The sequence below is a fragment of the Melitaea cinxia genome, chromosome 5 (assembly GCF_905220565.1).
Source record: "Melitaea cinxia chromosome 5, ilMelCinx1.1, whole genome shotgun sequence".
In the NCBI taxonomy this organism is placed as follows: domain Eukaryota; kingdom Metazoa; phylum Arthropoda; class Insecta; order Lepidoptera; family Nymphalidae; genus Melitaea; species Melitaea cinxia.
The window spans coordinates 13,980,771-14,004,572 of record NC_059398.1 but is presented as its reverse complement, the minus strand read 5'-3'; the positions used below and the strand labels follow the sequence as shown (position 1 = coordinate 14,004,572).

Here is a 23,802-nt window from a genome sequence, read left to right as displayed (position 1 = left end):
TATATGTAGTATATTTACTTATTTTTATATCATATAGCTTGTAAACTCCATGCCAATTCTTTATCAACTATTTGTACACTTCCCTACCGCTTCTCATTTTACTATATATGCCCTGTCCTATACCCTAATGTTGTCTGGAAGAAATCGCTCTTAGCGATAAGACCGCCTTTGTACATCTTTCTTCGTATGTATCCCTTTTTGTAACATTTCTTTGTAGTGTACAATAAAGAGTATTTATTATTATTCTACTGAATGTCACTCCGTCCGCCCAATACATAATAGATACATATATTATAATAACTACTTATATAGATAATAATATAGTAAATTTACTTATACTTACATATATAAATATAAGCGGGTGGAGGAATACGCCCCGGCAGGGAGATCAAACGGCCGGGGGTTAGGGCTGTAGGCTGAGAAACCGGCGGACAATCCTAGCCGAGTCAAGTAACACCGCCTTCTGCATCCTGGCTGCGAGTGAACCATCCCGGATCCCCAGTTGCCTCAGATGGTGAGCGAGGCTAACCGGGATCAAACCGTTGGCAGATATTACGATAGGGATTATTTCAGCGGACCCCACACCCCACATGTCGACAATCTCGATTATTATTATTCGACAATTATTATTATTATTATTTCTTTTATTCAATATATTTTCTTATGATTACATTTTTAAATATATTTATAAAAAAGACAAATAAAAATATTTAAAAATATAAAAATAGTAGTCCTCCGGTGGCAGGTTGAGGCCCAGGCCACCGGTAGTTAAGGTTCCAGGCTGAGGAACCTCCTCACAATGCGGGCCGTTTCAAGCAACACTGCCTTTTGAATCCGACCCTTGATCCAACAGTCAAGTGAGAGTTTCTTAAGGTGTTGGTCGAAACTCTTCGCTAATAAACCATTAACCGATACAACAATAGGAACAATTATTGTTGAGTCTACATTCCACATGCCGGTAATCTCGTGGGCAAGGTCTAAATATTTACTTAATTTTTCTTTTTCGGCCTTTACGAGATTATCGTCATGTGGAACTGTAATGTCAACAATAATTGCTCGGCGCGCTGATCGGTCTACTAGCACTATATCAGGTTTATTGGCTGCAATAAACCTGTCAGTGACAATAGATCGATCCCAGTAGAGCAATGCACGACCATTCTCAAGAAATGGCGTTGGGTTATACCTATAATAAGGCAACTCATTTTCAACGAGGCCGTATCGAATAGCAAGTTGTTGGTGTATAATCCTGGCTACTTGGTTATGTCTGTGCAAGTACTCACCGTTAGCAAGATGACTACAACCAGAAACAATATGTCTAATGGATTCTCCAGGCTTATGGCAAGCTCGGCATATGTCTGGAGTTCCATCTTTCAGGATATGTTTCCGGTAGTTATTCGTCTTAATAACTTCGTCCATAATTGCACAGATAAAACCTTCAGTTTCTCCGAAGAGGTTCCCGTGTTGTAACCAGGATATAGAGCTGGGCTGGTCTACATCTGGGTCTGTCAGAACTTTGTAGAACCGGCCATGTAATTCCTTGCTCTTCCATACGGCCACGCGGTCAACGGTACGCATTATTATAGGCTTACGCCATTTCTCTTTGCCTAAGGACAGCGGAGTAAAGCCCCTATCAACTGCAACAACGTCCATGTGCATATCGCTCTTCATATTTAATAATTGTGTTTGCTCGCAAACGAAAAAAAAACCGACTTCAATTACATCGACGAGTAATATAACATAGATCGACGAAAAAATAGTCAAGCAACTACGCGTTATCAAAGATTACTCAAAAAGTAGTTATCAGATCTCGATAAAATTTATATGTGACCACATGATAAACATCAGCTTTCGATTAAATTAAAAATTATCAAAATCGGTACACCCAGTAAAAAGTTATTACGGATTTTCGAGAGTTTCCCTCGATTCCTCTGGGATCCCATCATCAGATCCTAGTTTCCTTATCACGGTACCAAACTAGGAATATCCCCTTTCCAACAAAAAAAGAATTATCAAAATCGGTATATCCATTAGAAAGTTATGCGGTATAATACAACGTAGGTCGACGAAAAAAGCGTCAAGTAAAAACACATTATTAGATATAACTCGAAAAGTAGTTGTTAGATCTCAAATAAATTTAAATGGGACCAATTGGCACACACCACCTTTCGATTAAAACAAAATTTGTCGAAATCGGTCCACACGGGCAAAAGTTCTGATGTAACATACATAAAAAAAAAAAAAAAAAAAAAAAAAAATACAGTCGAATTGAGAACCTCCTCCTTTTTTGGAAGTCGGTTAAAAAGTACTCTCTGAGATTATACACCTCACGATTGTGAAGATTTTTAGCGTTTAAAAAGCCACGACCCCCACATTTTCGTGGGATGTATAATCTCATCACAGACGATCGAGGATGGTGTATTCGGTACGCTGTTAACAGTTTACGGACTTGGCGATCAAGGGTATCTAATTCCGTTTGAGTCCATCTCAAAATGCCAAAGGTATAGACGATTAAGGGCATAACCCAACTGTTAAAGGCACGTACCTTGTTACCGCCCGAAAGAAAGCTATTGAGAACTTTCTTCAGCCGGCCAAAGAATCGTTCCTTTACCAGTTGTTTCATGGCTCCGTCATCAATGCCCAATGCCTCTGACATTCCGAGATATTTATAGGTTTCTTATTATTATTATTATTATTATCTAAACTCGTTATTTTATTTTTCTTTCTAAGACATTTCATTCTTCATTCACTCATCTTGTATTAAACAAAAGAAAAATTAAGGCTTAAATCAGTAAAGAGATTTATGAGTTTGAACGATACTAACAAACGGTGATTATTAATTTATATGTCTATATGTATCCCAATTAAATAAGACATTCTCAAAGTAGCCTAAATAAATCATAATGTAAAAAATGGAAAGGGGACATAAAGCCTCAGTACGCATTGCGAAGAATGAAATCGGTCGGAGCGACGTTTCTCATACGAAATTAGATAAAATATTATGAAAAATAAAATTGTCTTTGTCTTTATATTACCAGTTATATTATAGACTAAATAAAATACAACACTGAACAGTAAAAAAAAAACAATAATTTTGTTTATTTTGATCAACATATTATTTTCAAGTTGATCACCAAAGTGTACAAGCATATGAACGTGTTTGAAAACAAACAAAATCATTATTTTTACTTTGTAACGACCTGCCTGACATTGCCGTACTTTTGTTTAATAATATAATTTTTAACATACGAATCCATATAACCATATATCAACCATAATAATTATGCAAAGTAGAATCCACCAACAGCAACAATCTTGAATCAATTTTAACCACTGACTACCAATCTTCAACTACTAAAAATGATATGGCACACACTAGCTGTATCACGGATGATATATGTATATATATATATATATATATATATATATACATAATTCGTATTAATTTATAATGTTTTGCGTTCCTTCCATATAGTCTTTTAAGTTTTTTTCATCTCACTATTAATTTAACATAATACCTATGTACTCGTACTTTGTTTGTATTAGGACATGTAAAATAAAACTAGTTCGATTGAAACAAATCATACAGTGTAACCTTCGTTGGAAATAAATATTAACTTCGGAACTCATTTTCATGATTATAGTTTTATAAAAAGAGAAAATATTCATTGTTTAATAACAACAATTGCTTGTTTACATTGTTTGATATAATTGTATAGAATACAAACTGGTATCATAAGTAGGTAATAACTTCGTTGTATAACCAAAGCACCATTCCGCTTACAATCACACAAGAAACAAGTACCTCAAAAGTGTTTGTGAAAACATGCAATTAAAACAAATATGTGTATTACTATCTTTTTCGGTTACGTTTACATCTTCGTCTATATTAAACTTTTCAAATAAGCTAAATCATAACGGTCTATCTCATGAACCTTTCATAAGCTCTGCAATCGAGTGCATAAATTTAGTAACAAGAAAACATTTGCCTTGTGGCAACCTCATCACGTTGGTTTCCACGTCTGCTTTTATGAATCGATTGTATGAATTACTGACAGATGACGATTGCTACTGTTTTATCACGCGTTCTTATCGACAACAAAAGTGGCCAATCTGGTCTAATAGTTATGTCATTTCAGCGGAAAATTTCACACATTTTATCTTAAGTTTAAACGAAATATCAAGATACTTCTCATGGAATCTCAAAGCGCATTTTATTATACTTGTACGTCACTTAGAAGAACCTAATTTTTGGCAAGTGTTTGCGTTATTAATGAAGATGCAGATTTACAATGTTTTATTGATTACAGAATCAGAGGAAGGCAAATTAAAATTAAATACTTATAATCCATTTGACAATTACGCATGCGGTCAATCTTTCGAAGATTTAATTTATCTAGAAAATTGTAAAGATGCCGAAATTTTTATAATAAACGATAAGTACTTAGAAAATAAATATCGTAACTGTACGTTTACTGTTGCAGCTATTGAAAATTCACCGAATGTTATTATTAACAGAAACAAAAAAAGCATTGGTATTGAACAAATAATGCTTTCAAACATTGCAAAAAAAGAAAATATAACATTAAACTATGTTTTACATACAGGAATTCTACATTACAAATCATTTTTGGGCGAAACTACACCAATGTTATTAAGAATATTAAAAGACAATGTTGATCTAATTGTGGGAGGGTTACCATTAATGCCAGAATTTGTGAAAATAGTCGATAGCATCTGGGGTTATAACTATGAAAATTTTTATATTATTTTTAGTTACAAGAATAATTGGGAAAAAGTGTATCAACAATTCGGATTTTTCACCTGGACTCTAATAGTTGTATCATATTGCATAATTTATATGGTAACTAAATTAGCACACCGATATTATATTGGACGTGATACATATTTAGCGCTAACGTTATGGGGATATATGGTTAATAACACGAGTTCAAGGTTAATACGTGTTAAGAAATTACGAGTATTCGTAATTATTTGGATTTGGTTAACATTCTTCATCACAAATTTTTACAATTCAGCTTCTTATAATTTGTCTTCGAAACATAAAACAATACCAAGGCATGATAAAGATTTAACTTATGTACTATCATTGAAACCTTGCATAAGTCATAACATTCGAGGCATATTTAAACTTATTTACAACGAAACTTTTCCTGAATTTTCAGACACAGTGTGTAAAGACAGTAATGCCGCTTTGGATACAGTGGCAAATAGTGAGGAATTTTATACTATTATAATGAAAGACACTTACGAAATAAAAAAATTAAAATATTTTGACAAAAAAGGTAAAGCGAAGATAGATGTACTTCGATCACAAAACGATATGATGCTTGCTATGTATACAAGACGGGGTTTCCCTTTACGTGAAAAATTTCAAAAATATGCTCACTACCATGTAGAAGCAGGTTTAATTCAACATTACAAAGCAATGATAATTCATATATACAACATCCTTCACAAAAATATCGGAAAACAAGTTCATATTCTTAATTGGATGGACCTTAGATGTCACTTCAGTATATTATTTATTGGCTATAGTATTTCCTTTATTTGTTTTATTATCGAAATTAATAAATAAAAGAGATTCTGCGTGGTGTTTGAAAATTATCTGGCACACTATAATAAAATATTTATAATTTAATCAGAATTAACATTGTTTATTTAAATTGTATTATATAAAAGCAGATGTATTAAATAAAAAAGTGTTTGTGTATCATTCACATACACCAGACGTGAAACTTCTGAAAAGTCGTAGAAAGATTGGTCGTTGCAATTCGTTCATCACGGTGTCATAAAAAAGGTCGTAATCGCCATACAAAATGCGTCTCTTACGCGTTTTGATCTCATTCTGGCCTATATATTTATGTGTTTCCATCTTTTTTTTTTAATAAACGCTTCACACTCAACGTTCCCCCGGCGTTCAATCGGCGATCCAACGGCCCCCATTTTGATTTTCTCGTGTGTCGGGGGTCCGGAAACACAATACAAATGTCTGTCGAGAGCGCAGACCGCTGCACATTTTTCGTTTCATCGAGTTTCAAATTACAACGAAAGAAATTTCACTTCAATAAGTTTTGTTTGACGTGTACATGTAATAATGGTGGCCGTCTTAATACGTTGCTTGTGTAATTAATCGAACCTATGTAAAAAGATACTAAGACATCCAACAGGCTTAAAACTTTAACAGAAAATTATATATAAGTATTAGAGGAAGATACGAACTATAGACGAACTTCACCCACCTGCTTAATATATGAAAATTATTTTATATTTATTTTAGGATTTTACGAAAATAATCGTGAAAGTGTTGGCTGCAAAGCCCTGGCCAGGCTCTATTTAATTAATTTTTTTTTAAGTGCACCTACGAGTTTAAATAATTAACACCTGCCGACAGTATGAAACCTGTAGAAAATACATACGTTAGGTTGTCTATTATTATTATTTTTTTGGCATAACTACTAGGTTGCAGGCTTAAACAGGTATATTAATATATATTGTTCTAGTTGCTTTCATCCACAAGTTTAATGAATAAAAAATGAGCGCTATTTTATTGCGATGACATAGGGTTGCCTTCTCAGAGACTGGTTTGAATGGCGGTTGCCGACTATAATATAACCTGGCCAGGAATTTTCCAGCCTAATTTTTCGCGATTTATCTTTAAATTGTATCTTAGACTATATAGACTACAATCTCATAATTTCTAGTCTCACTGTTGTGTTGTTCTATTATAAAGTACGTAAGGTTTAAGAGTATATGATCAAGTATTCGCTTTTCTTGAAATTTGAGATAAGACTAATCTTGACCTCTGCGAACAAATATCACCGACGGTTTGCGTAACACTTATAAATTATTGTGATTTGCACTTTTTGCAAAAAATATTTAAAAATAACTGTATCAAGTACATTTTGTTTATTATTATTGTCTACATCGGGTTCAAAAATAATAATTATAATATATTACTATATACATAAGCGTGTCGTTAAAATAGTCCACTATTACTTAACTTTTAAAGGTGCACTTTTTATAGTTGTAAAGCTTAATTATACTTAGTGTGTTACACAAATATGCTGTTGTTATTGCGAAAATAAATTAAATTGTAAAAATACAAGTACTTTTATTTCATAATTAATATGGGTATGTAAGTTAACAAATCTAGTGGGTTATTTTTATTTTTATTCAAACTATTACATCAAATAATCGTATAGTAACAGATTCTCAATAACATGCTACTACGAGTATTTTGTGATTAACTACAATAACGTAACGAACAATATTTACCTTACGTTACATAGTTTGATTCTTGTCTACGCAATTCAATATTTTTATTAAATATCGTCAGCAAACAATATAACCTCATGCTTTTTCTCTACTAATCGTGACACCTATAGAACCCTTCCTTCGAAGGAACGCAGTTAGGAGTCGAACACCTTACATAAATTATATCACCAAACTTTCAAAAACATGACTACACTCTTATATACTCTTACTGATGATATAAACGTCTTTAGCTCTTGCCTACTATTCGTTTTAAAACTACGTAGCAAAAAGCTAACTAACGATATATATAAAATAATAAGTATAACTAATGATGTATTTTTCAGTAAGTGTTAACCAATTTAGTAATAGCTAAATATAAAATAAATAAATGTTTGTTGTGAAATATAAATATTTTTTGTGAGCTCCCAGCCGACTGCCAGACTATTCACCAAAACCACCATCTGTATTTCGGAAGCACCATAGTAGGGACGCCATCGGGTTGCTTTCGCATTCTACCACGACGCCACCGGCCCCCGGTGAAGCCCGCCCCTTCCCTCAAGTAGGGGGAGGATCCCAACCCTACTTCTCCGTGCCTTTAGTTGAATAGTAAGATCTAAGTAAACATAACCCTGAACAACTTAGAAAAGGGTACCATCAACCGCTACCGGTCTCGGTATGACTTGGTTGTTAAACATAGCTTTCGTTTTATCCAAATTCATACCGAGACCAACTCGTCGGTAGGACTCATTTAGGCCGCCCAGTATTGGGAGATAGGGTAGTTTTTATCTCATATTATCCTTTACTTGTAGAAATCAATACCACGAGTAAAAAACAAATTATTTCTGCGTGTCTCGTCGAACTGATCGGCTGTTCCGGACGATCAATTAGTACAGAATTTTATTGTATTCCATTTTGTTTTACAACGGCCAATCGTATAGACTTATGTAATAAGTTAAATAATTATTATTCGAAGATTTATTTTTAGAATCGGCATTTGAATGCATAAATGTATTAACTAATAACCACCCTGTGGTACTATGGATTTAAAAATATCAGAACATGACACTGTATTCAAAACTTTAATGACTTTTAAGATTTTCAATATTTTTCTAGTAACAATGTCGAAAGAAAGAAAGAGTACTGTGTGGCTATGGTATATATAGCCACCCCCTCTCTTCCCGTGGGTGTCGTAAGAGGCGACTAAGGGATAACACAGTTCCGCTACCACCTTAGAACTTAAAAAGCCGACCGATGGTGGGATAACCATCCAACTGCTGGCTTTGAAATACACAGGCCGAAGACGGGCAGCAGCGTCGTCGGTGCGACAAAGCCAGCCCTGCGGTCGCCAACCCGCCTGCCCAGCGTGGTGACTATGGGCAAAACACATGAGTTCACGTTATTTTTGGCGTAAACTTGTGGAGTTCTATGTCCAGCAGTGGACTGTATAGGCTGTAATGATGATGATGATGATGATGATGATGAATGTCGAAAGAAAGAGAATTACAAGTGAACACTTACAACCCATTCAATAACAATGCTTGTGGTCGATATTACGAAAAAGTAGTAACTGTAAGCCATTGTGAAGATATTCATTCAATAAAAACCAATTACACACAATTAGAAAAACAATTTGGCAATTGTACAATTAATGTTGCTGGAGTTGAAGAAATACCAAATTTTATATATCCTACTAACAAAGTTTTCTCATATTTACAAAAAAATAATTATGGTATTGAGCAGTATATGCTTCATATTTTTAAGCAACAGAAAAACTTAACAATAAATCATACTTATGGAGAAGCGGGAGCATTTTATGGGTATATTTTACCCAACTGGACGGTCAACAGTTATCTAAGATATTTAGACAATTGTACAGTTGATATAGTAGACAGAGGATTCTTATTGCTGAATAATCGAATAAAATTATTCGATTATATCTTGGGCTACAATTATGCTACTTTTCTTATACTTACTCCAGCCAGAAGTAAGGGTAATTGGAATAAAGTTTATCGTCCGTTCGATACAATGACCTGGTTTCTGATTATTCTGTCGTATTGTTTAATTACTATAGTTGCTGTATATTTTTCCCAATATGTTAGACTTACCGACAAAGTGTAATTATATGTTGCATTCTTGAAATAAAATATAAAACTGAGTAAATAACTACTTCAGTAATTTATTTTTAATTACTTTAAACGTTTATCTTCAACTAAACCTTATAAGTTGAAGATGAATCTATCATAATCGTAGTTTATATCTACGAATGTCTGATAATGTCCGATTTGTTCAACGTTATTTATTATTTTGTTTTTTTTTCCACCTTAATATGTGCACACTTCTAACCGCTGCTACGGTATCGTGTCCTGTACCCAAAGTTTATCTGGAAGAAATCGCTCTTTAGCGATAAGATCGCCTTTATACATCTTGTATTGTATCTTTCTTTATATGTAACTGTAAACTGTATGATACTTGTAACTTTTACTTCAGGAAGACGAAACAAGTTTTGAAACTTTAATAACAGTACCTGGGTGACCGAGCCCAGCTCGGTATTTTTAGTAAATCGTGAAGGATTAGTAGTAAAAGAGAGAGTTAAAATGATTCGCTGCCGGTTTGGATGAAGTCTTTTTTAACCGACTTCAAAAAAGGAGGAGGTTACTCAATTCGGCTGAAGGAAACTCAATACAAATATATCGCACCTTCGGTGCAACAAAGTCACAATTCAGGACACTTTTTTTGTTATGTCTTTTATTAGGACTTTTTGATAATTTAATATAAGTTTTTTAAACTATAGCAAAGAAAGTAAACTATTAATTTATAAAGATTTCAAACCTACTATAAATAGTAATCCAGAAATGAGGAACTAAAAGCGAAAAAAAAAATAGAAAATCCTCTCCTGTAAAATTAAGAAATGAGCTGTTTTGACTTTGTTGCACCGAAGGTGCGATATATATATATATATCACTATCACTACATAGTATAAAACAAAGTCGCTTTCTCTGTTCCTATGTCCCTATATATGCTTAAATCTTTAAACCCACGCAATGGATTTTGATGAGGTTTTTTAGTAGATACAGTGATTGAAGAGGAAGGTTTATATGTATAATAACATCCATTAAATAGTGGAGAAACACTGTTATTTTTGAGGTTTCTAATGTGATGTCGTAAATAATTACATTTTTTTCGCTTACATTGCAAACGCAGCCTGAACCCTACGAGATTTATCAAAATAATGTACTAAGTATTATACACATTGAAAAGTTCTACAGAAAACTCCGCTATGGTATATGTCTATCTCTTATGGATATCCCACAATAACATTTTTTTGTCATTTACTTTTTACGATAAATAATGGCTAATTTTCAAAGCGATTAAATACCTTAAATACATTGTTGATTTAATATAGCCCTTTAAAGCATATGATTTAAATGAATATTTTTGAAGATATTATAGATTTAAAAATTGCGATACGTAGCGTTTGCGACAGTTCCGAACGGCTTTTACTCTAAAGTTAACGCGTGCAGGCCACGGGCAGTAATGAATAAATCAAAACTACTGGATCGATTTTAATCATTTTTCAGTGAATGACATAGGCTATAATTATATTTTATACCCGTGCGAAGTTGGAGCGGGTCGCTAGTATATATATTTTTTAATTTATGTTCGGGGATGACTTCGTCGTTTATGAAAAGATTTTGATAATTCTTTTTTTGGTGGAATGGAGATATCCCTGGTGTGGTAGCATGATAAGGAAACCAGGATCTGATGATGGGATCCTAGAGAAATCGAGGGAAACTCTCGATAATCCGCATAACTTTACATTAACTACATAATACTTAACATACTACTGGGTGTACTGATTTTGATGATTTTTAACTTAATCGAATGCCGATGTTTATCATGTGGTCATATTTCATCGAGATCTGATTACAACTTTTGAAGTAATCTTTGATAATGCGTATTTCTTGACTATTTTTTCGTGTACCTACATTGTATTACTTGTCGATGTAATTGAAGTCGATTTTTTTTTTCGTTTGCCTGCAAACACAATTATTAATAATGAATTAACGAAAAATAAAAATAAAAAATAACGATAAATTAAAAGTTGATACAAATTACACAATTACAACGCTTCAGTCTGTAATATCCCACTACTGGGCATAGGCCTCTTTCTCCATGTAGGAGAAGGATCAGAGCTTAATCCACCACGCTGCTCCAATGCGGGTTGGCGGATATTAAGCGAGTAACGATCGCTATCAGGTGTACATGATAACAACCGGGACCGACGGCTTAACGTGCTCTCCGAGGCACGGTGGGGAGACCCACAAGGACTGCACAAACACCCAGACCACGGCAAACACCTGTATGGCCAATACAAATGTTTATCACGTGCTGGGATCGAACCCGCAACCGCCAACGCAACAGGTACAATCCATGGCGTAATCGTTGCCCCAACGCGTGTCAAACACAATTACAAGATTGAGAGTAATTGCGTCTCAAAAACTGACAGGCGCTCCAACAAATCGTGTTTTTTTTTCTGAAAATCACATTTGAACACGAATTATATATTTATAAAATATGAATAATATTTTTTCATCGACAATAATAAAAAATATAAATAAACATAAAAAATCAAAAATAAAAAATAATTAAAAAATAATAATGATAAAATATGAATAATATTTTTCGATTTTACCGACATAACAAATAAAAAAGTAGGAACAGCCTATTTAAATAAAAAATAACCAGTGCAATTAGAAAAAGAAAAAGAAAAAATAATTGAACAGGGACATGGGGATTTGAACCATGATCTTCTCGGTTGGTCCCGACCGACCGATTTCCCACCGAGCTATTGCAACTAACTTGACAGTGGCGAAATTTACTTTCGCATTCTAACGATATTTTTTTCACTCCCTAAAAACAGGGATAAAACGACATTTTCTGAAAATGAATCCTAGCTAGATAGATTTATCTTCCCCGAAACTCCCTATATACTAAATTTTATGAAAATCGTTGGAGCAGTTTCCGAGATCCAGATTCTATATATATATATATATATATACAAGAATTGCTCGTTTAATAGTATAAGATATTATTACGAGATTTCTGTCAACTTGATAATCTACAAATAAATAAAATTGGAGTGTCTGTTTGTAATATTAAAATAACCGCGTTTTACTAAATGTATATGGATATAATATACACATATACCAAAATAACACTATTTACAATTTTTGTCTGTCTGTCCGTCTGTTTGTTCCGGCTAATCACTGAAACGGCTGGGCCAATTTTGACGGGACTTTCACTGGCAGGCAGCTGATATAGTAAGGAGTAACCTATGCTATACTTTTATTTTAGATATTTATTTATTTCATTACTCTGCGACCTGAACAATAACTTTTTGTTAAATTCCACGCGGATGAAGTCGCTGGCACAGCTAGTTACTAAACTATAATGGAAAACATTTAAAATATCTTCCTTGCACTTTTTTTATAAAAAACGACTTTGCTTTATACCACTCGACTGAAGTAATACTTTTTTTAGCTCCACTCCGTGTATCTCTCTATCAACTTCCGTTCGCCTCGCTCGATCACACTGACCGTAACGCTCTCGTCACGTAATCACCAGCTTACTCCCCAAGTCAAGCTGGCCTAAAGAAGTTTCACTTCAAAAAAACATGTTTACGAATTTGAGTATAATATTTTAAAAAGTCTATATTTTATAGTTTGAAGTAAAACTAGTGCAGACAATAGTTGCGAATATTTTTCTTTTTAATTTGTTTTGTAATTTCATTGAATGAATAAAGTTGACTCTTACACTTTTTGATGTTGTTATTGTTTGATAAGATAGAGAGTAAAGGCTTCTCTTCTCACAATCATCGTACTAACTTCATAATTTTTTATATTTTAATTGTATAATATACAAAACATGGTTTTACCGTTGATACATATAATATACACTACATTACTATATGAAAAAGTAAAACAAGTGCTTTTGTGTGTGAAAAGTTTATTTTATCTAAAACATCACATATTTATTTAATACATTAGTTTATTCACTGTCTTAAATTCAATAATTATTTCATAAGACAATTTCATATTGAATAGAATTTTCTAAATATCTTAAAACTTATCTAGAATAATGATAAATAATTGAAACGAATAAAAATATAAACACGACTGCGAAGACGAGCACCTGGAAAAAATAACATTTATTTATTCACACTTCTAAAGTAGTTTATAACTTTTTTTAGGAATATAAGTTTGATTAAGAATATTTTTTAAGCATAATTTAAGTAGTAATATAAAAGAAACACTTTCAAAGCCAATTCCTACCTCATTCGAACTAATTTAATCGAAAAAAAAAGTGAAAATACTTGTAATAAAGTATTTATACTTTTTTTTTTATCATACTTTTTGTCGATTTTGAACAAATTGAACAAAAATATAAATAAAGAGAGTGTGAAAGTAAGAACTTAATAAATAAAAGAATATACTTATCACCTTGTTCTGCCATTCGCGATTTTTCACACACTGACTGTATGGCATTGTTGTAAAGGTAACAGAATTGTATAAAGGGACCCAAAAATCGGGCATCAACCAAAATAGGAAATCATCCATAGCCTTTCGAATACGATATGAAGGCCGAGTCACCAGGTCACGCATCTAAAACATATTTATTCAATATAATACAAATATAGTATTCTCTAACAAAATACCTATAAGAGAGTAAACTAAACAAAAAAGTATGAACAAAAAGATATGTTACCTACACAATGAAATAAGCTTAAAGATATTACTTAATATTATAGTCATATTACTGTGAATACCTAAAGCGTTGTGTTAGTACAAATATCACAGATTTCGTGATAGATTGATATCTGTGAAACAACAAAATAACAGGTTGGTAATAACAGGTTGAAAAAACTTGTTTTGTTTTTTTTTGTAGCACAATACAATGTATAAGTAATTATATAGATGCATAGTGGTATGTATACCGAATAGGCGCTTAAGCACTAACGGTCTCAGGTTCGATTCCCGCTGGAAGTGGATATTTGTGTTTATACAAATATTTATTTTTGGTCTGTGTGTTTGCCTTGTGAGTCTTCCCACCGTATCACGGAGAGCACATTGAGCTGCCGATCCCGGTTGTTAGCATAGGTTTAGGTCTTTATTTATTAAGTGTTCGACTGATGCACGAATAAGCACTTAACCAATGCTATATATTAGTATGAAAAGACGGTTTATTCAGAACTACATCGTCAGACTAGCTCGAATATTAACACAAAATAAAGTTTATTTTTTCACGTTGATATTGACCTATAATACCTACAGGACCCCTCATTTGAAAGAGGCAGTTAAAGTACTGTAAAAACCGTGATGAAACTACATTTTTTAATCGGAAAAGCTCAATGTATCAATTCCCTTGTGTATTCTAAAAATCTTCGCTTATTCACAGCAATGTTTTTAATGGTCTCACCTCTATGTAATTGTACATTGCCAAGTCACTAATCGCGAAGCAATCCTTCCATCTAGTTTCAGAAAACTCTTTAAAAATGCTTGGCACATTATCGTGATGTTTCTGGAAAAGTTCGTCTAAGATGGAGCAATCTTCGAAGCCAGCGTTCATACCTTGACCATAAAAAGGTACCACAGCGTGTGCTGCATCGCCTATTATTAGAGCCTTGTCGTTAACATTGTACGGACGGCACTTGAAAATTAAATAACATAGATGTAACTAAATAAAACTTAACCGCTTTACAAAACTATATATACGTACTGAGCATCTCCATGGTATCAATTTAAAATATTTTTCATAACATTAAACATTTATAAATTAAATTACAAATATACTGGAAATTTTCAAGTAACAAGTTAAAACAGTGTTTATATAAATGATATTAAAAATATATATGAACTTTCATAAAGTGTATATTGTAATGCTAATATTAGCTAGATACCTTAACAGCAACAAGTGGAGATGGAGCCCCTCCGAAATAGTCTTCAATTAATTTCTTTTCCCCGATCAATGGTATAGAATCAGGGAAGTACTGCTTAAAGAAGCTAAGAAGTTTCTCTTCAGTATCTATTTCCTTAAAGTTCTTAAATGGCATGAATAATGTAACTGTCCAAGAACAATCTTGATTCGGCAAAGCGATCATCATGAAAGTACCTCGTGGCCAGATGTGCAAATAATTAGGCGGCATCAGAAACTACAAGAAAAAACTATTTATATATATTTTTTATTAAGATTTTTTTCATTTATATCGGAAAAAATGGGATATAAATTATTCAAGTTTAAGAGACAGTTTTTACATCAAATATGTAGAATTGAAATAGCTAATAATGTAGCATCAAGTCTATAAATCTTGAGACAGTTGCAATTATTATAATTATTATTTCTCACTAAAACAATAAATCATTGTAACAAACAACCCTGATGTTATCATTATTAGAGCGTATATTCACTAACTGGTAGGACTATAAAATATCGTCACCGATAAAGGCATACCGATTTGTAAAATTTATATTTGTCTCCGATAACTCGTTTACTGACAAAGGTTATGTATAAAAAAATCTTTCATTGAAGTTATGTACATGTCCGACAAAATCAAGCAGTTTTGTGTTTGAAGTGATCAAAATATAATTAATATAATTTTTTATATGTTATCCACTATGACACGAATACTTGCCGTAACCGTCATAACTTAATATTTTGTGGTCAAGAGAGCACCTACTGAATGAGAACCGAGTCTACCTAAACGAACGACCGACTCTCTTTCTTATAATACTCCAATATAGTATATGTTAGTAAAAAGGCGATCTATTAAATAAAATTTTGTATATTTAAATGCTTAAAGATACAAAATCGGATTAAAGGGTAATTATTCTGATTTTTGAACGTACTAATCTCATGAATAGTAGTTTCTGAGACTGACAACGTACTAAACGTTGGTTCGAATTAAAAAAATGTTTTTGTGTTGGATAGCCCATTTACCGAAGAAGGCTATAAGCAATTTTTTTTTATTTTAAAGTTGCAAATAAACCCGTAAACAAGTTATATTCTGTAAAGTAAAACGAAAAAAAAAATTATAACCGATAACGGTATCGTTTTTATATTATATCGAGCTCAAAACAAAATCGGTGGCGCATTAGAATCAATGACTTAGTCGTTTTATGGAAAAGTATTGTTAGAACGTAATTTGTAAATAATATCACACTACCAAAATTTGATGAACAAAATATACGTATTTGTAATAATCGATGCTACAAATTAGACTAAAAGTAACACCACTAGGAAAGACGTACAATCCAAGTGTCGGTGGCGAAATGCACTCACTACAGATATGTATTTTATTGGTTTATGTATTAACAGTTGCATCCGCAAATCTAATTGATTTTCATACATCGAATACTACAGAAAATAATGATATATTTTTGAAATCTGCGATAGATTGCATTAGAATAATAACCAACAAATATATGCCTTGCGGGACTCTCATAATGTTCATTTCTACTATGACAAATATGGATCCATTAATAGGCTATTTAAGTAACAATAACTGTTACAAATTTGTCGTAAGATCATTTCAAATACAAAACTGGTTGGTTATGTCGGACATTTACATAACTTCAATGAAAGATTTTTCTGAGTTTCAGTCAAGTTTTAAAAATTTAACAAGAGATAAAGAATGGAACCCAGATGCACAGTTTGTTATATTAATATATGAATTAAGCATAACGGAACGTAATGATGTGTTCAAATTTTTAATGATGCTGAATGTTTTTAATGTGTTTTTGGTGACAAAATCAGAGAATAATGTGCAAGTGAATACCTATAACCCATTTGATAACAATGCATGTGGTCGATCCTTTAATGAAGTCAAAAAATATGATAATTGTGATGACATTGATTCGATCAAAACTGATTATAGACATATAGAAAATCAACTCCGTAATTGTACAATTAATATTGTTGGAATTGAAGATATACCAAATTTCATTTATCCAACGAACAAATTATATTCTTTCATTGGAGAATACATTGAAGGTATAGAACAATACATGCTCTCAAATATTGCAAAACAAGAAAACCTTACACTGAATTATACTCTTGCAGAATCAGGAAATTTTGGTATGATTATGCCTAACTGGACGGTTACCGGTGCCTTGGGATATTTAGATAATAATACAGTCGATATCGCAGTTGGGGGACTTTTATTGTTAAAAAATCGTATGGAACTGTTTGACTGCATTTGGGGCTATAGTTATACTTCTTTCTATTTATTTACTCCTGCCATAGGTGACGTAATTTGGAAAAAAGTTTATCAACCATTCAGCGTTACGACCTGGATATTGATTCTTGCAGCATATTGTTTAGTCACTATCGTATCAAAATTGACTACTAAATATTTTCCAAAGATTTTCAAAAGTCAAAACTGCTTGGCACTTAAATTTTGGGGATATTTTTTCGGTAATATAAACCCAAAATTAATACGAATAAAGAAATTACGAATTATTTTAATATTTTGGATTTGGTTTACTTTTTTCGTTACGGGTTTTTACAACACAGCTTTTTATAGTCTGTTAACGGCTAAATCTAAGGATAATTTCCATTATTTTAATAAAAGTTTAAAATCATTACCGCTTAAGCCATGCATAAGCGAAAATACTCGAGATTTTTTTCTATATAGATATAATACTACTTTACCTGGCGAATCAAATAGTAAGTGTAATACTACTGAAATGGCATTAAATACTGTAGCCAATAGTAAGAAATTTTATGCACTGGAAAAAAAATACAGCTATAACATTAGAGAATTTAAATACATTGATGAAGAGGGTAACCGTAAATTAGATGCTTTCAGATATACCGGCTTTTTAAATAGTGCTATATACATACGACGTGGATATCCCTTACAAGGAAAACTCCGAAGGTACGCTCGCTACCATATGGAATCGGGTATATTAAAATATCATAAGAGATTAATATATCATCGATATGATTACCTCAAGAAACTGCGAGCTTCTTTCATAACCCTTAGTTTGGACAACTTTAAAATACATTTTGGTCTTTTGTTTTTCGGTTATATCGTTTCTTTTATGAGTTTCGTGATTGAAACTAAGTATGATCATCGTCGTCAGACAGATTAAAATTTATCTTATTTAATACAAATTTTTCCCAACAAGTAACTATTTGTTACATAATTCTTGCTGTTGTTGTGTGTGTGAAAACTTTATGTGCTTTTATTCTGAGACAGTGCAGCTAAATTGTTTGCTCCGTGTTCTTGCTCCGAAGCGACAACGAACTGATATGGAATATTCATAGTTGTATGTGTACTTACTCCACCGTCTTCAGATGCTGGTATACACAACTCCAAATAGCCATGCTCTATGTACTGTTGGCTGAAATCGAAGAGTGGCTGTTTCATCATTTCCTTGCGTACTGCTGAAAATGCACCATCGGCTCCTATTATCAAATCTGCAGTTACATCCACTGTCTCTTTTGTATCAGTTCTATAATAAGAAATTTTATAGTGTTTAAAATTTTTACTAGTTTGAACTAGTGTGTTGTTAGTGATAGAAAACAGCTTAGATCATACATTTATGAATGATATACAAAATCTAGGTCCAAAAGATTTTGTCTGTGACTTCATCTGTATACTGATAATTAAGTTCGTTCACAACTACACGAGGTTTTTAGATCAATCGCTCCCTTATTTTAATCCTAAACTAAAAGTAGCTTAGTTACGCTTAGTTCATTACCATTGCCAAAGCGTTGTTACTACAAACACACAGTTGAATTTTATTTACTTGTTTTGAAGTTATTTATTTCGATAGAGTGTTAATGTTTAAAACTTTAGGGACATTGTTATGTGGTTTATAAATAAAATATATATTAAGGTTTTTAACTGATATTATTATAGAAAAAGTAAAAAAAATTACACTTACTTCAAAAATGTCAGCGTACCATTTTGTAAATTAGCTTTTAGTAATTTGTGATTAAAATATTTTTTCACGTTATCATAATTTTCCGATTCTGTAAAATAAAAGAAAATTGTCAAATACTACACTACAAACCTGACACATAATTTCTTAAAAATAAAGTATGTTAACAGTAAAAATATATGACAAAAATTACACCAGTATTTACATTTGATTTAAATAATTTAGTAGGCACATACATGTAATCTTATCAAGCTAGTTAAAAATAAAAACTTCTAGTTCACGATGTACGACAATGTAAACTAATTAGAATATGTATTACAATTGTAAACAGTAATTAAGTAATATTAAATAGTACTTATACTACTATTTTAAATATTATTTTATATTTTTAAGAAATGCACTAACCTTTTAATAGTACATTGTTTAAATAATTTCTTCCCACAGAATAAATGCACTGGAAAAAATAAGTGTACCTATTATTACTTCTCTGTAGTTTTACTACAATATTAAACAAGATTCTGAAATTATCTACTATATGCTACCGTATTATTATAAATATCGTTTCTTTATGATTTATTGTTGACATAAACTCTAGCATACTCATGTGCTAGAGTTGCTGCAAATAATAACTAAAACTGTCGAGATGAAAACTTTACAGAGTCAAAATAACTTCAAAATATATGTAAAATAAAATGTAATAACAATGAATGTGTTTGCTAGCAAACGAGAAAAAAAAAACCAACTTCAATTACATCGACAAGTAATACAACGTAAATAGACGAAAAAATTAACAAACGCACTAGTCGTCACTACAATTTATGAAGGTTCCCTCGATTTCTCTGGGATGCCATCATCACATCCTGGTTTTGAAGTCGGTTAAAAAAGAAACGTTGGAAGTAACCCATACTTACCTATGTAATTGTGCTTGCTCGCAAACGAAAAAAAACCGACTTCAATTACATCGACAAGTTACACAAAGTTAGACGAAAAATAGTCAAGTACATATGGATTATTAGAGATAACTCAAAAAGTACTCGTCAGGTCTTGATTTAATTTAAATGGGACCACATTACAGGTATAACTTTTAATTATAAAAAGAGTTAAAATTGTATTTGCTCGCAAACGAAAAAAAACCGACTCCAATGACATCGACAAATAATACAACGTAGATAGACGAAAAATTAGTCAAGTAACTACGCGTTATCAAAGATTATTCAAAAAGTATATTAATGTAGCAAAAATAAAAATTACGTCGTCCAAGTTAACAAAATTGCTCATTAAATAAGCATAAAATAATCACCTGATTAGTTCTCGCATCGTAAGGAATTGGGTACGTGGTGCCATCTGGTCGATGTATCATTCTGGCCCTCATAGGAATTCCATGTTCGTTAACCATATGGTCTTCAACACCTACACCTTTTAAAGCCTTGCGGCCGCGCACCGACAGTGCCAAGTTAATGGAACGACCCCGAACGTGTGGAGTTTTTCTTAAATCTGAAATCAAATCCAAACGTACTTTTAATTACCTCCAACTTTAAATGTTTTACTGTAATAGAAATTGCATTTTCTTTATACTTCAAAGTTAAGGTCCTGCCTGATGGTACGCGGATACCGTCTATACCGCTTATGGACGCCTGTAACACGAGGAGCATTGCAAGCATGTTGCCGTCTGACACAATCGCTATCAAGTATTCACGGTAGCAACGGTTGGCAGAAAAAAATATTTGTACAGATACAAATATTCATCCCGTGCGGGAATCGAATCCGCGTACCGCTTTAGACGTCTTAGATGCGTTCCCTACGGAAAAAATCTCATAAGCCTCGTAAAATACAAACGAGATTCTCATAGATCTCATAGCCTCTAATAACCCGGTATGAGAATTTGGTTTGCGTTTGTTTTTGTTAATGTTTCCAGGCACACACGCCACTATACCACAATGATTGTTAATCTTCGGATGACCTCAAAAGATGAAATACTTTTAAAAATGGAATTCGAAAATTAAATGAAAGACGGGGAAAAGTAGCAGCTTTCGTGGGACAGTAAGTACTGCGAATGATCAGTTTATTTGCCTCGTTTTCAAATAATCACATTTTTTACACCCAAAAAATGGACTGAATTAATTTGTAAGCCCAATAGAATATATTATACTTAAATATTATTCAAAAAATTAAGGAATTTTTATTTTTTAAAAACCAGAGTACATTTAAATACACGTTTACCTTCACGATACTCGTAGAGGGAGACATGGTGTCCCCTTTTAGCTAAATATATGGCTTCAAGAGATCCGACCTGTAACAATATACAGTAAAACCACAAGACTGCTTGTACTCAGCGTTACAGTAGAGTTCAAATTCATTAAATTCATTAATACTTCGTTTATTTCTTATCTCGTAATTAATGAATACACAATCATTTAACGACCTCTCAGTTAAAGCGTATATTTACTCGTATAAGTTAGATACGTTACTAGTTTCGGTCACCTATGAACTGAAGTCTACTAACAGCGGATATAGCCAAAATCAGCACCAAAAAAAAATACATGTTCTACTAAGCGTGATGGAGCGAGGCCGATAAGGTCAAATATTAAGATCGGAAATATATATTTGTGCAAGTATCTATTTCGAGCGGGAATCAAACCCGTGATCATAAAAATATCAATAAAATTAAATAATGGCAGGAAATTACAAATAGATAAAGCGGTTCTCATTACTCTCAGTACTTAATAAATAATTAACGAGGGTGATTCTAAAACCACAAATTTTCTTTAAACTAAATTATAATAGGTAGACTGACATGTATATCATTCTTTAATACTAAATATGTTTTAACCAAAAAAGTACTCACCAAGCCTCCCCCAACAACAGCGACGTCCAATTTTTTTGAATTCCCATTTTGCAACGCCATATTTAAAACTAAACTCAAAAAATACGACACCTTTTTGTAAGATATATTTTATTAACTTATAATAAAGTTTATTTTTTTAAGAACTGTTTCAAATAATATTATATTTAACGGTCAATTTTATCAGAAACGCTTCGTACGCGTCGTCTGAATAACAACTAACAAGAAGTCATTGAAGAAGTCTATATAATGCGTCGTCTGATCGTTCTTCATTTAATCAAACTGGTTTATTATTTTCGAGAACTTTAACAAACACAATTACATAACATTAAGATTTGCATTGAAATAATAAAAAACTTACTTTTATATTAATTAGAAACGAATAAAACATCGCTTTAAAGAAATGGACTTTAAAAAAGTTTGTCGTAAGCAAGTGTGATTGCACGTTATAAGTAATTACCTACTAGAGTAATTACGCAACCATTATATATGTTATTTTAATTATTCTATTGATTTTAACCTATTATTATTTATTTATGTACGTGATATTCACCTATTTCTTTATCTAAAAAGTTATTTGATGACTTATCTATTCTAATATATTGGTATTGAATTAAAATATAAAAAGGGTATTTTTAGATATTTCATTGACAAAAAAAAATATATTTTAGAAAGTTAAATTCTACCTGTGTGAAATTCGAGTTTACCATGCGCTAAGAAAATGTAACAGAAATATTGGAAAATATAATATTAATAATAATAATGTAATCTAAATATTGGAAAATATAATAAAAACATATAATATCATTATATATTTTTATTCTGAAGCCTTCTCGTAAGGTTTTTTGAGACGTGTACCTATAAGCGTTTTTGTATTAAGAAAAAGCTCTAACTTTCTCATATAAACAGTGTACGCATACATGTACATGAATCCTTATTATTAAACTCATATTTTTAAAGCAAAGATCCTATTTGGATTTTTAGTAAAAAATAAGAACCCGACGTATACGGATTAAAAATAAATATTATAATTTTTGTTGTATTTTATACTGTTCATTTTTATAAGTTTAACATTGGTTTCAATCGTGGGACTTGTCCTGGAGTCTCGGGATCAATTAATCTTAAAATCCCGGGAATAATGGATCAGCATTATATTCTCTAATTATAGTGTAGTTTTCATTATGCTTCAGCTTGTAATATCCTACAGCCGGGCATAGACCTCTTTCCTAATGTAGGAGAAGGATCAGAGTTTAATTCACCACACTGCTCCAATGCGGATTAGTGGATATATCCTTACTATGAGTAACGATCGCTATCAGGTGTACATGACAACAACCGGGACCGACGGCATAACGTGCTCTCCGAGGCACGGTGAGGAAACCCACAAGGACTGGACTAACTCCCAGACCACGACAAACACTCTACGACCAATACAATTGTTTTTCATGTGCGGATCGAACCCGCAACCGCCACCCCAACAGCCACAAATCAAGACTGTGACTGTTGCACCAACGCGTCGTCGAAACGTCGTCTTTTTCATTATGATCACAAACAATATTATTATATAAAGTATTTGCAACATTATCCAACAATTGAGTAACCACAATACAACGTATTCGATTTCAGTTGAAATAATAGATTTGAAATCGTTTGATCATATATGTATACAAAGTGTAACCCGCAACTTCTTCTGTGTAAAATTAAGTAAAACTAGAACTTACATTTATTTAATGTATACTT

At 32.3% G+C, this 23,802-nt stretch overlaps 1 protein-coding gene across 1 annotated transcript; it reads right to left on the bottom strand.

Moving 5' to 3' along the window:
• Nucleotides 1-13,294: 13,294 nt before the first annotated feature.
• LOC123653862 (kynurenine 3-monooxygenase) lies at nt 13,295-22,125 on the bottom strand. Its single transcript, XM_045589839.1, has 10 exons — nt 22,062-22,125; nt 21,441-21,548; nt 20,521-20,714; nt 19,626-19,674; nt 19,224-19,311; nt 18,617-18,788; nt 15,233-15,484; nt 14,752-14,982; nt 13,776-13,937; nt 13,295-13,467 (listed from the first exon to the last, which is right to left on the bottom strand). The coding sequence occupies exons 1-10, from the start codon at nt 22,123-22,125 to the stop codon at nt 13,402-13,404; spliced, it is 1,386 nt and encodes a 461-aa protein (XP_045445795.1). The 3' UTR covers nt 13,295-13,401.
• Nucleotides 22,126-23,802: the final 1,677 nt, after the last annotated feature.